General features: G+C 33.0%; 1 protein-coding gene across 9 annotated transcripts in view; it reads left to right on the top strand.

Moving 5' to 3' along the window:
* Window positions 1–14,175, top strand: part of LOC124360103 (syntaxin-binding protein 5) — a 698,891-nt gene that overhangs the window by 628,594 nt on the left and 56,122 nt on the right. For all 9 annotated transcript variants that reach the window (XM_046813426.1, XM_046813425.1, XM_046813422.1 and 6 more), the window contains exons 7-12: window positions 2,956–3,031; window positions 3,602–3,756; window positions 7,305–7,596; window positions 10,392–10,641; window positions 12,412–12,516; window positions 13,797–13,951. In XM_046813426.1, the coding sequence (XP_046669382.1) occupies window positions 2,956–3,031; window positions 3,602–3,756; window positions 7,305–7,596; window positions 10,392–10,641; window positions 12,412–12,516; window positions 13,797–13,951 (1,033 nt within the window). The remainder of the gene's footprint in view (window positions 1–2,955; window positions 3,032–3,601; window positions 3,757–7,304; window positions 7,597–10,391; window positions 10,642–12,411; window positions 12,517–13,796; window positions 13,952–14,175) is intronic.

The following is a 14,175-nucleotide window of genomic DNA, read 5'->3' as shown; positions in this document are numbered from 1 at the left end:
ATAGGGACATCAAGTCTTTAAATTTATCAGCCGAAATCTTAGGCTGTACTTTGTTGAGTTGACCAAGAGGTTTTTCAAAAGGATCTTCATTTAGTCTTTTCAGTGTTATGGATCGTTGAGATTCTTGTAAGTGTGAAGTTTTAAAAAATATCTCATTTGGTTTAGTCTTATTTACTCCAATTTCAACAACTTCAGTCTAGTTTATCGAAGATCCATCTTGATTGTCCTTTCTTACCTGCAGGATTCGTAAGTCCTTTGAAAAAGTTTTAAAGTCTAAAAAGTCACTACTCTCCATTCAAATTACATCGTATGGGTTATTAGATCTCGCCAGTTTCATCACTGGTACTAATTGTGAAGGCACAAATAAGTCTCCAGCATGTTTTATGGCATAACCAATTGCACTATGGGCTGAATCACCCTCACTTTGCCCATGATTGGTTTCAAAAAATCTGAGAGTTACCTCTTCAATATTTGTCTTGACAACTACATAGAGGAGCATTGCTACAACTATTGTGTTTTTGTTCTGTCCAAAACACCCATCAGAAAACAGAGACACTTTTTTAATGCCGTGTTGGGAACAGGTTTCTAAATACTTGAACAGACAAGAGGAAATTTCTGCTGATCCACGTTTACTAATAGCCTCATGCCAAGTAAAACAACAAAAACGTTTGTTCTCAAGGGTGTAAATTGTAAAATTATAAACAGCCAAGCGCCTTTTGTAAAAGATGGCTCCTTCATTACTTTGGGGTAAATAAATAACTTGCTGTAAATGGAAAACAGCTACTGAATGACTCTTGTTTGCAATTGCATTTGTTTTGCAGTCATCCTTTATTTGTCTCACTCTTTGCTTCTCGTTTTTTTTTTTTTTTTTTTTTTTTTCCTTCCTGAGGGAAGAGGACAGTTTGTCCCCGCACTTAGTCCTAAAAGGACCTTTGCGCCTCCCTTACTTTAATTTGTGCCCTCAAAGACCGAGGCTTTTGCAAAAACCAATCAGATTTAAGGGCTCCTGTTCTCTAATGTGTTTTTCTTTCACTACACTGTCACCTTCTCTATACATTGAGCATAAGCTGCATTTGTCTTTCTTTGGGCGATGAAAACTTAAGTTAAGTTTATGAAACTCATTATTATATTTGACCATGCTTGGTATGTTTCTACCCTCATTTTCTGCACAGAACATCCTGTACATCCTAGCTAAATTTAATTCCTCGTGAAGGTACTCCCTACTAGTTTCCGCTCTCACATAATGCGATTCTACTCTGTCAAATTTATTGATATGGCTCACTATAAGTTCTGTTTGCTCTTTATCATTTTCCATCATTGATGTATGTCGACCTCCCCTTTTTTCTGGCTCTAATACACCAGTAGACTGTAGTTTTGTAAGAGTAGTCCAGACATTTTTTTCACTCACTCCAAGTGTATTCAGGAAAAACACTTTACAGACAAGCTCTAGTGTTTCGTTAGACGAAATCACTTACACCTCACGTGTATCTCATAAACCGTTGGGAATTGAGTTACGCCAATTTGAGACATGATAGTACCCTATCTAAGAACCCTTCTAGTGGTAAAATCTCAAAATCGCAGTTTTTCCACTTACGCCCTTATGTGTTGTGACCGGCGAGGTATTTAGGAACATGCCTCTATTTAAAATATCGCCCTTGAATACTTTCGAGGTAGTTGTCTTTACCAGGTTTCCTAAAGGCGTTAACGTGTTACAATATTGTCAATGAATGCAAAAGTAGGAGTATAGACAGACATGACATCACTCCCTTATAATTTCGGTGAAATCCTATTTTATAGGTTATCAGCCATACTAGTTGACATTTGAGAACACTTCAAGTGGTTACAATCAAGAACCTACTAAAATAAAGTTTGGCTAACTCAAATTTTCATAAAATTGCTGTATTATAAAGATATATAGAGTTTAACAATTTTTTAGTAAGGAAGTAATGAATGTAGTTTTATGTTTTGGGCCCCATTACTATACTGTACTAAATTGTTATGATGCAGATTTGATTGACTGTAAAAAGTCCTTGATTAATTAATAAAATAACTAACTACTGTTTTCTGAGTTATATCCTAAAGCCCCTGAGGAGTTTATCCTGCAATAATGAATCTAGATTTCTACATTGGTAAATTCTAAAATTTCCTAATTTGTATTTAGTAAACTGCTTCTAAAATATATATATATACGAGCTTTTTAGTGTGTAAATGTATCATAAGTTTTACCTATTATCATAAGTGTGAAATATATAGTTTTTATTACAAACCTGTATTATGAAACAAACTTTCAGTTCCCTTGATGGAACTGTAAAAATAAAATGTTACAAACCTATTCAACTTATACAATTTAACTTGTAAAACAACTTAAATACTCATCAGAAATAGTCTCATGAGAAATTTTGTCAATAAAGTATAAAATTTACAAATTATAGCATGGTTTTTTTTCATTTACATTTATAAATATATAAATAATTCAACTTATATGGTGATAAAATATTTATGTATTCTTATGAATACCGTAATGATACAGTGTTAAAACCTATAGGAAAAAATAAAAACTATTTATAAGGCAAACAAATAAATTCTAGCAAAACAAATTCCTGTAACGAGTTATTCTGCTAGCAAAAGGGAAATTAGCAAGTTTAAAAAGATAGGGTGGGAATGTTGAAGCAATCACAATTCTGCTGTTTGCCCAATTTAACAGCCTTTGTTGCCTTAATGTAACTGTAAAATGAATTGCAGTGAACAGCTGGTATATAAGAGAGAAAGAAATTAGCTCTACATCTGTCTCTTGAAAGTTTGGAATTTGTCTTTGTGTTCAACAAGATTTTATCTGTCTTTAACCAACTTAGCCCTTTACCCTCACCCCGAGCTGACAGCTCTCTGTTGTTATATTAGAACATTCTTTTTGTTCCTGAACTGTATTTGTAACAAAATGTAATTTTACTTTTTCAGCCAAAACGAATAAAGACGGTAAACCTGAAACATGCAAACCTATCCAAAAAGTCGAATGGAAATCTTCAAGATCAGGGTAAGCTATGAAAGTAGTTATTATATTTATTATTTTGTAAAATTTTCTTACAATTTAATTAGCATTTATAACACTACAGTCTATGTGAATGTTGAGTTTGCACCTGATCACTTTCCTCTTAGTGGAGCATCTGAAAGATTTAATTTACGTACAATAGAAATAATATGGTACTAAGTCCTGATCATATTTTGTATTTTTCTAAATATAATTCAACAATCCATTAAAAAAAGTTTGACAAAGTGTAAATCCATGGTTAACAAAACTGTTAAGCTGGTCACTAACGGCCCCGAGGTTATCAGTCTACTACCATTGTACATAAAAAATCATCTAAACTGGTATGTAAGAGAAATTATTTTAATTACATCAATATAGCCAGCCTTGTGTGTGTAAGGAGGTTTGCATTTAAGGACATGGTTTGAACATGGTCGACACTATACTATACAGTGTTTGTAGTTTGAATTGCATAGTTTTTCCTGAGTCCACAAAATGAAAACTATAGTATTCTGATTAGAATAATCATGTCCCGTTACTTAAATATTGTGATAATTAATTTTTTTTTGTAATACGCAGGGAGGCATATGTAATATTCTCGGGAGGACTGACGTATGACAAAGCCGGGCGGACACCGAGTATAACAGTGATCCATGGCAAGACAACGACGGTGCTGGAGATGGAGCACAATGTGGTAGACTTCATCACACTGTGTGAGAGTCCTTGGGTCAGTGGTAAGTATAACAGAGTGCACGCTGAGTATAACAGTGATACAACAGTGCTGGAGATGGAGCACAATGTGTTCGACTTCATCACGCTGTGTGAGAGTCGTTGGGTCAGCAGTAAGTATAACAGAGTGCACACTGAGTATAACAGTGATACGACAGTGCTGGAGATGGAGCACAATGTGTTCGACTTCATCACGCTGTGTGAGAGTCGTTGGGTCAGCAGTAAGTATAACAGAGTGCACACTGAGTATAACAGTGATACGACAGTGCTAGAGATGGAGCACAATGTGTTCGACTTCATCACGCTGTGTGAGAGTCGTTGGGTCAGCAGTAAGTATAACAGAGTGCACACTGAGTATAACAGTGATACAACAGTGCTGGAGATGGAGCACAATGTGTTCGACTTCATCACGCTGTGTGAGAGTCGTTGGGTCAGCGGTAAGTATAACAGAGTGCACACTGAGTATAACAGTGATACAACGGTGCTGGAGATGGAGCACAATGTGTTCGACTTCATCACGCTGTGTGAGAGTCGTTGGGTCAGCGGTAAGTATAACAGAGTGCACACTGAGTATAACAGTGATACAACGGTGCTGGAGATGGAGCACAATGTGTTCGCTTTCATCACACTGTGTGAAAGTCTTTGGGTCAGCAGTTATAAAACAAGATGTCCAATGATTGTGTAAGTGATTCATAATGTTATGCTCTATCATTTAAGGCAAGGAATGAAATATGTGTTTTTAAGATATATTTCTGTCTGGCTCTCTCAGTTTGGTAAATCTCAAATACCAACCACCTGCTCAGACATCTTATTACTTAAGCTAATGTTAAGCAGATTGTATAGTGTATTAGGTGTACCATTTTTATGTTTCCAGACTTCTAAATCGTAATAAATATGATTTTAAATTATAACTGTTTAATTTTGATTTCATGTTACTGCTTTACTTTTTTATTGACTAGAGAAATATATCTTCGTTTCCATTTTTTTCTTTTTATGCATCTTCAGAAACAGGAATGGTGTCCTGATTATGTTTATTCACTAATATCATGAATTTCATTGTCATTGATACCAATTATTATTTTGATCAACAAATAACATTTTGGGCTCAAACCTTCATATTAAAGTATTCTCTTCAATACCATATCAACACATTGAGCACTAGACTACAATCTGTGAGACATTTTATAAAATATTTTATGTTTATTCTTAAGAGAAAAGCCAATGGTGTTGAGTGCAACAGTTTGTTTGTAGCTAAACACACAAGGATGAAGAGTCTTGTGTAAAAGCTCAGTGTTTCCATAACAGGCAGATCGAACTCAGAATTCGGCCAAAATGAGGAAATGTTTCCTAGAAGGTTACATGGTGAATTGCTTCTTTTACCTGCTGTCCCCCATTTTGTTTGTTTCTTTACTGAATAATCTTTATATATTATTAATGTCAGGTAACAGCTTAACCGAATAAGTTAAAATTTTTATTTACATATTCATCCCTGCAAAAAAGTAAGGTGTTTAAAAGGTTTAAAAGTTTTTAAGTAGAGTATCTGACAATGCTGTAGATATGAAAGAAAAGTTACAAGGGGAAAATCGAAAGCCAGATCATGTAAGAGAGAACTAACCAGGTATCGAGCAGGTCTTGCAGAATGAATGCTCAAACTTGTACAATTTTCGAATAACCAACAATATATTCTTAAGTTGCGTAATATTTTATTCTTGTATTTATGCAACAAATCAGAATTGTTCCATTTAAAATTTAATCAAATTAAGATGTATTGTGTTCTAAACTTGGCCTGTTGTCCAAATTAAGCTTCATACAACCATTACCATCTGGAACACATTAGACAGCCTAACCTGTGGTGCTACTTGCCAAACTGCTATCACAAATGTTCATGCCAGTAACATGTTCTAAACTTGGCCTGTTGTCCAAATTAAGCTGCATACAACCATTACCATCTGGAACACATTAGACAGCCTAACCTGTGGTGCTACTTGCCAAACTGCTATCACAGATGTTCATGCCAGTAACATGTTCTAAACTTGGCCTGTTGTCCAAATTAAGCTGCATACAACCATTACCATCTGGAACACATTAGACAGCCTAACCTGTGGTGCTACTTGCCAAACTGCTATCACAAATGTTCATGCCAGTAACATGTTCTAAACTTGGCCTGTTGTCCAAATTAAGCTGCATACAACCATTACCATCTGGAACACATTAGACAGCCTAACCTGTGGTGCTACTTGCCAAACTGCTATCACAAATGTTCATGCCAGTAACATGTTCTAAACTTGGCCTGTTGTCCAAATTAAGCTGCATACAACCATTACCATCTGGAACACATTAGACAGCCTAACCTGTGGTGCTACTTGCCAAACTGCTATCACAAATGTTCATGCCAGTAACATGTTCTAAACTTGGCCTGTTGTCCAAATTAAGCTGCATACAACCATTACCATCTGGAACACATTAGACAGCCTGACCTGTGGTGCTACTTGCCAAACTGCTATCACAAATGTTCATGCCAGTATTTGCTACAATTGTCGTAGCAACTTCTGTTACTGTTAGTTAGTTAGTTCAACTGCACAAACAGTTACTGGATAGTTTCTGTATACTTAGCTAAGACAAACCGATCTTGGTTTACATTTAATTAGTATCCCCTGTGTTAAAAATTGTTAAACAAACAATTGCTGTATAATAAAATATTTACAGCAATTTTAGCAAGTTCATTTTCAACTTTGCAGTTTTTTTAAAGATACATATATATTAATTAACTTAGTCAATATCTTTTTCTCTAAGAACAATAAGCACAGAAATGCTTACAATGGCAACAAAGGAACACAGTAGAACAATACATGAACAAAATAAATTTAAAACATGAAAAAGACCCAATATGGAACAGCCTGAATGAAAACATGGTGAAAAATTACCAACTATCCTCTTTTTATTACTATTTATATATCTGAAGAAAGATATATGTCGTGTGTGGAAAGATAATCAGAATTCCTGTATTTAGTTATAGAAAATTAATTAATGACTAGCGAACTTGTTAGTTTAATCACGTTATCTATGTTCAATTCACTATATTCTCAAATGTCATTGTGAATTTGAAAGTGACCTTATTGACAGAGAGTTTCTATTTCATTAGTTGTGTTATTAGCAATTATGAGAAATAAGATTGTTGTGTAATTAGAATATTATAGCAATTTTTATATGATGTTTTTATAAGCACTACTCTATTTATTTGCAATTGTTATTACTATTTAGTTATGTTACTAAAATAACCTGCAAAATGGAAATAAAATAATTTAACTATGTTGTAAAACAATAATTAAAATTTTAAATAGAATTTAATCACAGGTACAAACTGTTACAAAGTTCAGCTACTGTTAAAAATACATTAAAATTTTTATATGTTTCTATTTTCCTTAATATTTCTTCCATATTATATTCACATACATAAAAATTAATTTTAAAATTGTGTGATAAAAATTATCATTAGTGATTGGGATACAACTGGAGATAAGGAAGTAAAGAAACAATGACTGATGTTGGACAGATCTGCAAGAACCATACGCCATTGTGGTTCTACTGCACAATGACCTGGTGGTGATAGACCTGTTGAGTCAGGGGTTCCCCTGCTTCGAGAACCCATATCCCATGGACCTGCACGAGTCTGCCGTGACCTGCTGTACCTACCTGGCGGACTGCCCGTCTGACCTCATCCCCGCCTTCTATTCGGTGGGCTCTCGGACCCAGAAGCGCACAGGCTTCAGCGAGCGAGAATGGCCCATCTGTGGCGGGGAGTGGAGCCCTACGTCTTGTAGCTACAATGAGATCATTCTCACAGGGTGAGTACTGTACAGTCATTGTCACAGTGACAATCGCAATAGATAAAAATACAAGTAAAAAATATTCAAGCACGTACATTTGTTGTAGACCGCAAAATAATAAAATGAAACTTAAAATGTATCATTGCTGCTGTTTCTATGCATACCAAATTGATAATAAAGTCCGCGTAAGCTGGACTATGTTTTATATGGATCTTTGATCATATTCTCTTTAAGGTACATCATCTGACATTACCACACTTTGAACATTCTAGTTGAGCGGTTTCTAGTGTTAAACAGCAGAAACTTTGATTAGAAATACTAAAACTACAAAATCACTGTTATTTACTTTGTATTTATGGTTGTCAGAGGTTACTCAATGAACGAAAGCGAGAAATTGAGGGTAAATTGAAAACAATAGATCTGGACTATGATAAAAATAGTCCATTAAGAAGATATAAATGCAAACCAATCAATTCTAAATAATAAAATTTAATATTGTTCCAATAAAATTTAGTTGTAAATATTATACATTCAATATAAAAAGATTTGCACTATTTTTCTATTATTTCTATCAAACATTTTATATTGAGTAGCCTGTGACAACCGTTTGTACTACAAATCACTACAGAAAAAAAGAATTGCAAAAAAAAGAAAAGAATTTGTAACTGGAAGTAAAATATAAAGCAGGATAGTGCTATTTATGGCATTCAAAACTGTCTTGCTCATTGTAGTATTTGTGCCACATAATTCCCATATGAACACTAGGGCTCCTGACAGTAAGGCGTACCAGCAGTAATCATAGATACATATAGACAAGATTTATTTAAAGATAACATTCATAATTCACATATTATATAAAATTGTATTCTCACAGGTGTATGTAACATTATAACCTATGTGATAACTTTTAAAAACTAATATTTTTGGAAATTTAAATAAAAAATATATTAATTTTTAATCATTCTTAATGTAAACAATCTGAACAATAGGAAAGTTAACAACAACTTATAGTAGAGGCGTCTAAATATGTATTATATTTACACACACAAAAAATAATCAACATAAAAAACATGTCATTTACAAGCAATTTTCTTTAAATGTGGTGTTAAATAACAACATGTAAAATAAAATAAAAAGTATATAAAATAGTGATAGTTTTTAGATTTTGTAAAAATAATTTAGAATCGTATTCTGTTTTATTATTTGTTGTTTATCTGGATGCTTTTACCATGTTTATAGAGATGGACCAATGTATATAGTTTTATTCACATTGTAATTAAAGTTTCTTTTATTTGTAAGGAGCCTAATCTAAATGAATTTTTCAAGGCAATTTCTAAAGCAAAAAATGAATCAACATCACAAATGTCACTAGTTATTATTGTTTAATATATTTTTTATTTTTTATTCCTTATTGTCATTTTGTATTAGTCTTAAAGTATACACAAATATTGAATTTCATAGTCAACAGTATTATTTCAAAATAAAATTATTACTTTTATATATAATATTAAAACACATTCAAATATATTTATACATACACAATTTCTTAATACTGTCAAAAGAAAACATTCTGCAATGAATTATAAATATTGGAGCTCATGTAATAGTTAAGAACCATGGCAACATCAGAATGGTTCATTTCAAAAGGAGAATCAACAAGATTTATTATGGCCAATTCTAGTGTGTAGTAATTAGTGGAAGCTACCAGTTTACAAATGGTGGCTTTGTTTGTAATTGTGATACAGACCTGTAATTGATGCGATGTAACGGTGGCCGAACATGCCCTCCCCCTACCCCCCCCCCCCCCCCCCCCCCCCCCCAAACATAAACCTGACACCTGAGAGAAACAGAAACAGGTGGAACAAAACTTTGCGATACAAAACACGTCAGCACTGTTGTGCGTTAGTAGAGGCAGCTCATTACCAGTTGGCTAATAAGCCTTCTCCTCACCCATCCTTCTTGTTCCCATTGATTCCTACTGCCTGTATCAGTAAAATAATTAAATAATTTTAATTTCCAATTTAAGTTTATTTTAATAATAACTGCTTGTAATAAAATTCATCAGTTAGTATGAAATTATATGTCAATAAAAAATACTGTACTTACATTTCTACCTTTTAAATATTTTTTTTCACTGATGTATCCTATATTGATTTACTTTTGAACAGAACTAAAGAATTATAAATACGTAAAAGTTTAAAAATTATCAACTGAGTGCTTGATATTAAAATAACATTTCTATTAATCCAATTTAACAATAATATAAGTTAAAAACTCAAGACAATATAAGAAGAGAATGTGACACAAAGTGTTAACAGGATACTAGTACAGTAACTCCTTACAATTTTCAACTCCATGATTTTTCAGTAATTATACGCATAAGTGAATTTATGCATGTAGATGGAAAACAAAACTTAATGAAATGTAATTGTACTTGTACAAGGCTTGCTTTATTTAATTTGCACCTGTACGCTAAAATTCACTTGTCCGTCATTCATGTACATAATTTCTATTAATACTTGTGGAACGTTGGTGTCTAAAATGTGTTAAATTTGATCACTTAACTGTTATCTTCAATTTATTTCCTTTACTTAGTTGTATGATTTGCCTATTAGTACTATGGGTGGTTAATATTACTCTTTGAATGTTAAACCTGAATTAAAGCCAAATCTAAGTCACACCATTTAAAAATGCAATGGTGATTTACTAGAATTTGGGCTCAAGTATATTTGTGTGTAATTGTAGTGTAAACGGTAGCATCTGATCATCTGTTATTGACGTATGATGAGACTGTAATATTTTGTTGACTGTAGGCATGCAGACGGCAGTATTAAGTTCTGGGACGCATCCGCCGGCACGTTACAGGTTCTGTACAAGCTCAAGACCAATAAGGTATTTGAGAAACCTCGGACTCGCTCCGTGGATGGTGGTGCAGAAGAAGATCCCTTTGCGATACAGCTCATCTCCCTCTGTCCCGAGAGCAGAAAACTGTGCGTGGCTGGCGCAAGCAGCTACGTCATTCTCTTCAAATTCCGCAAGCTGGAGTCTGTTTCGGATACGTGTGTGAGTAATATAGGACTTTTAATATATAGTAGAATTTTAACACTTAAAATGGAACATCACAATGTGGAATAAAACTGTAGTAGTTTAACAAATTGATGATTTCTTATGGTCTTTAAATTATATACTAACTGTAGTGTGAACACTAGTACTCAAAATAGGCAGAGATTGGCTATCAAATTAATAACGTAAGAAGAAGAGTTTGAGGTAGTAGCAAAAATAATGCTTGAATCTAGTTGTGTTGATATATTTTTGTATGTGGTGAAAATGAAAACAAATGTCTAAAAGAAACTGAAGAGGTTGCTAGAATAAAAACCTATAGATTTGTAGCATATCCTAGAGATGAAGAATTTGAATTCTCTATTCTTTACTATCCTTTGAAAGTGAAGTGCTATATGTTGATTTCTTATATTGCTACAACACTTTTATGATATAGAATTGGTCAAGCTAAATAAGTTTTATACTCAATTTAACCATTTACATAAATTATTACATCCTTTGTTTTAATGAGTAGTATTCATATTTTTTTATGAATCAAAAATAATAATATTAAATCCAGAAATCTCTAGACTTTTAAGGTATGGTAAAGAATTGTTTTTAATATGGGGTGTATGTTTTCGATAAAAGAACCTGTGTAATCTTTTCTTTTACATTTTCTGTTTTATATAAACAAAATTATTAAAACAATTTATGGATCTATTTTTGTTTTATAGTAATATAACATTGATAACATGTATGCCAGTTAGCCTATAAAATTGTTTTACAGTTATTGGTATACAGGCAAAAATGTTGTTTGTAATTTGTATTTGTAACTGTATTTTGTTTCTGAAAACATGCTTGTAGCAATAGATCTTCTGGCTACATAAGACAATCCTATACTGTGTAATTTGTATTTGTAACTGTATTTTGTTTCTGGAAACATGCTTGTAGCAATAGATCTTCTGGCTACATAAGACAATCCTATACTGTGTAATTTGTATTTGTAACTGTATTTTGTTTCTGAAAACATGCTTGTAGCAATAGATCTTCTGGCTACATAAGACAATCCTATACTGTGTAATTTGTATTTGTAACTGTATTTTGTTTCTGAAAACATGCTTGTAGCAATAGATCTTCTGGCTACATAAGACAATCCTATACTGTGTAATTTGTATTTGTAACTGTATTTTGTTTCTGAAAACATGCTTGTAGCAATAGATCTTCTGGCTACATAAGACAATCCTATACTGTGTAATTTGTATTTGTAACTGTATTTTGTTTCTGAAAACATGCTTGTAGCAATAGATCTTCTGGCTACATAAGACAATCCTATACTGTGTAATTGAGGAGTATATCTTCTATAAAGTTTAATTTCATAACTCTAATTCTAAACTAATATAGTTAGCAAAGTTGTAATATATCAGAGATCATAATTTATATCAATATTTGTATGTGTAATACCATTTAATTACAATTAAACCACTCTTTTTTATATATTATAGACTTTTTATAAGTGCAAAAAATCTGGTATATTTTGTTATAAACTCCATGAAGTTAAATATTTTTAATTTTGATAACCATGCTCTAATGTAGAATAAACAAACCAACCAAAATTGTGGTCTCATTAGGTTTTATGTAGTCCTTTGTGCACTTTTTATTCACTTCCAAATCGAGCTATGGGTTTTAATCATATATGAATGGACTGAATCTATAGATAGATTAAGACCAATTCTTACTGTATGAGTTTTGAAATGTGTAATAAGTATCAAGATTTTGCAATGTTTTGTTGTAAAGACGCTGGAGATCCCTATAGTATACGAGGTCAATGAAGAGCCGGAGTGTTCGCCCGAATGTGAGTACCCCCCCAAGCCCAGCCTCACCGATCCCGACAATAAGAAGGTAAGCTTCTTTCTCATACCGTACTTTATGTCCTCGTAAACATATAGAACATTTAACAGCCGGCTGAACTGGTGACCATCTTGCCTATAGCACCATAAGAACACACTTTAACATTCTTATTTTTGTTCATACAATCATGGAGGGTATCTCAATTTAAAATATATGATTAATGCATCCGATAACTTCTTTTTATATTTGTACTGCGTATTCAGAACAAAATTTCAAACATTTTTACTTCACCATTGGGATACTTAAAATTGAACACTTTTCCAGGAAAACAAAAAAAAGTTGAGGTGTGTATAAATTGTATCTTTAAAATGATACACCTCCCACATTTCTGTGACAAAAAATAAGAAGTCAGAAGTATTTGAGATTTAATATTGTTTTTGTGTGGGGTAAAACCTTGAGTTGTTTTACTATATATAACTCTCACTGTGCTGAATCATTAATTGATATAATCAGAGACAAAATACTCAGATTTTAAGTAAAAATCTATTCTCTTTCTTTACTTCTTGTTTGAAATCAAATAAATTAATTTGAATTGGAAATTAGTTGAAATAATTTAACTTGAATTAGTTATATCTAAAAATATCATGCTGTACTTTCTTGCACTGTTTCTTGCACTGTGTACACTTGTTATAGTACAGAATTGCTCAAGCTTAATGAGATCATCTTCTTAGAGGATGATAAATTCGACCATTTTCCTTGATATATATTATCAAACTAGAACCATATTTATAAAGTTCATTTCAGGATACTACGTTGTGTATGCTGACGCTATATACCAGGTATAGAATGTTTACAATAAAATATATACTGTTAGTATACCATTTCAGTAAGTTGTTTTAATATGAATTTAAGTATATAAATTACATTAAAATTAAAATGATATAGGATTATGTATACATTTATACTGTTCTGCACCATATTACAAGAATCTTTAATGAAACTTAGCTCAAGTGAGAAATAAGTTGAATCTTCCGGTTAAAGCAGTACAATATTAAGACAATGTCAGGGAGATAAATGGCTGACGCACCATTACAATAACTCTCACTGTCGACTCAACACTTGATTTAATGGCCCACTAATGACACTCGAGTTGTGTCTTAATGCTATCACACATTAGCTCTCTTGCACGATCGTGTTCAGCTATTTGTAAATGGTCTATTGCTGTTGTATACACAAAGTAGATAATGTAGTTCATTGTGCGTGTGAAGTGCAATGTTTAATGTTTGATGCCGCTCAAATTGAACGCATCTGAGTTCGTTTGTTGTTTCCAGTCATCGCTAGAGTACACTCTGCCGGTAAAAGTGCGGACTGGCGCAACGAAGAAGCCGCCGGGATTCCAAGCCCACCTGGTCTGTATCACCCCCATCATCAACGGAGATACTCCCAGCAACATCTCGGCTCTCAGTATCAACTCCTCATACGGGCTGTTAGTATTTACTCTTTACTGTACAGTGGCGTAACTAGGAGTTGGCTTTGGGGGGATGAATCTGATTTAGGAACACACCACGCATCTGGGGTTTAGAATACCTGAATAAATCTAAATTTAAATAAATTAAATTGGCCTAATTCTAAGTAAAACATTTAACTGCTGCATTTCAAACAAATTACATTTCTGTTAGACTTTTTTAATTTTTAGTACTTATGAGTGGT

The sequence above is a fragment of the Homalodisca vitripennis genome, chromosome 4, assembly GCF_021130785.1.
Source record: "Homalodisca vitripennis isolate AUS2020 chromosome 4, UT_GWSS_2.1, whole genome shotgun sequence".
Taxonomy (NCBI): Eukaryota; Metazoa; Arthropoda; class Insecta; order Hemiptera; family Cicadellidae; genus Homalodisca; species Homalodisca vitripennis.
This window is presented reverse-complemented; position numbering and strand designations above follow the sequence as displayed.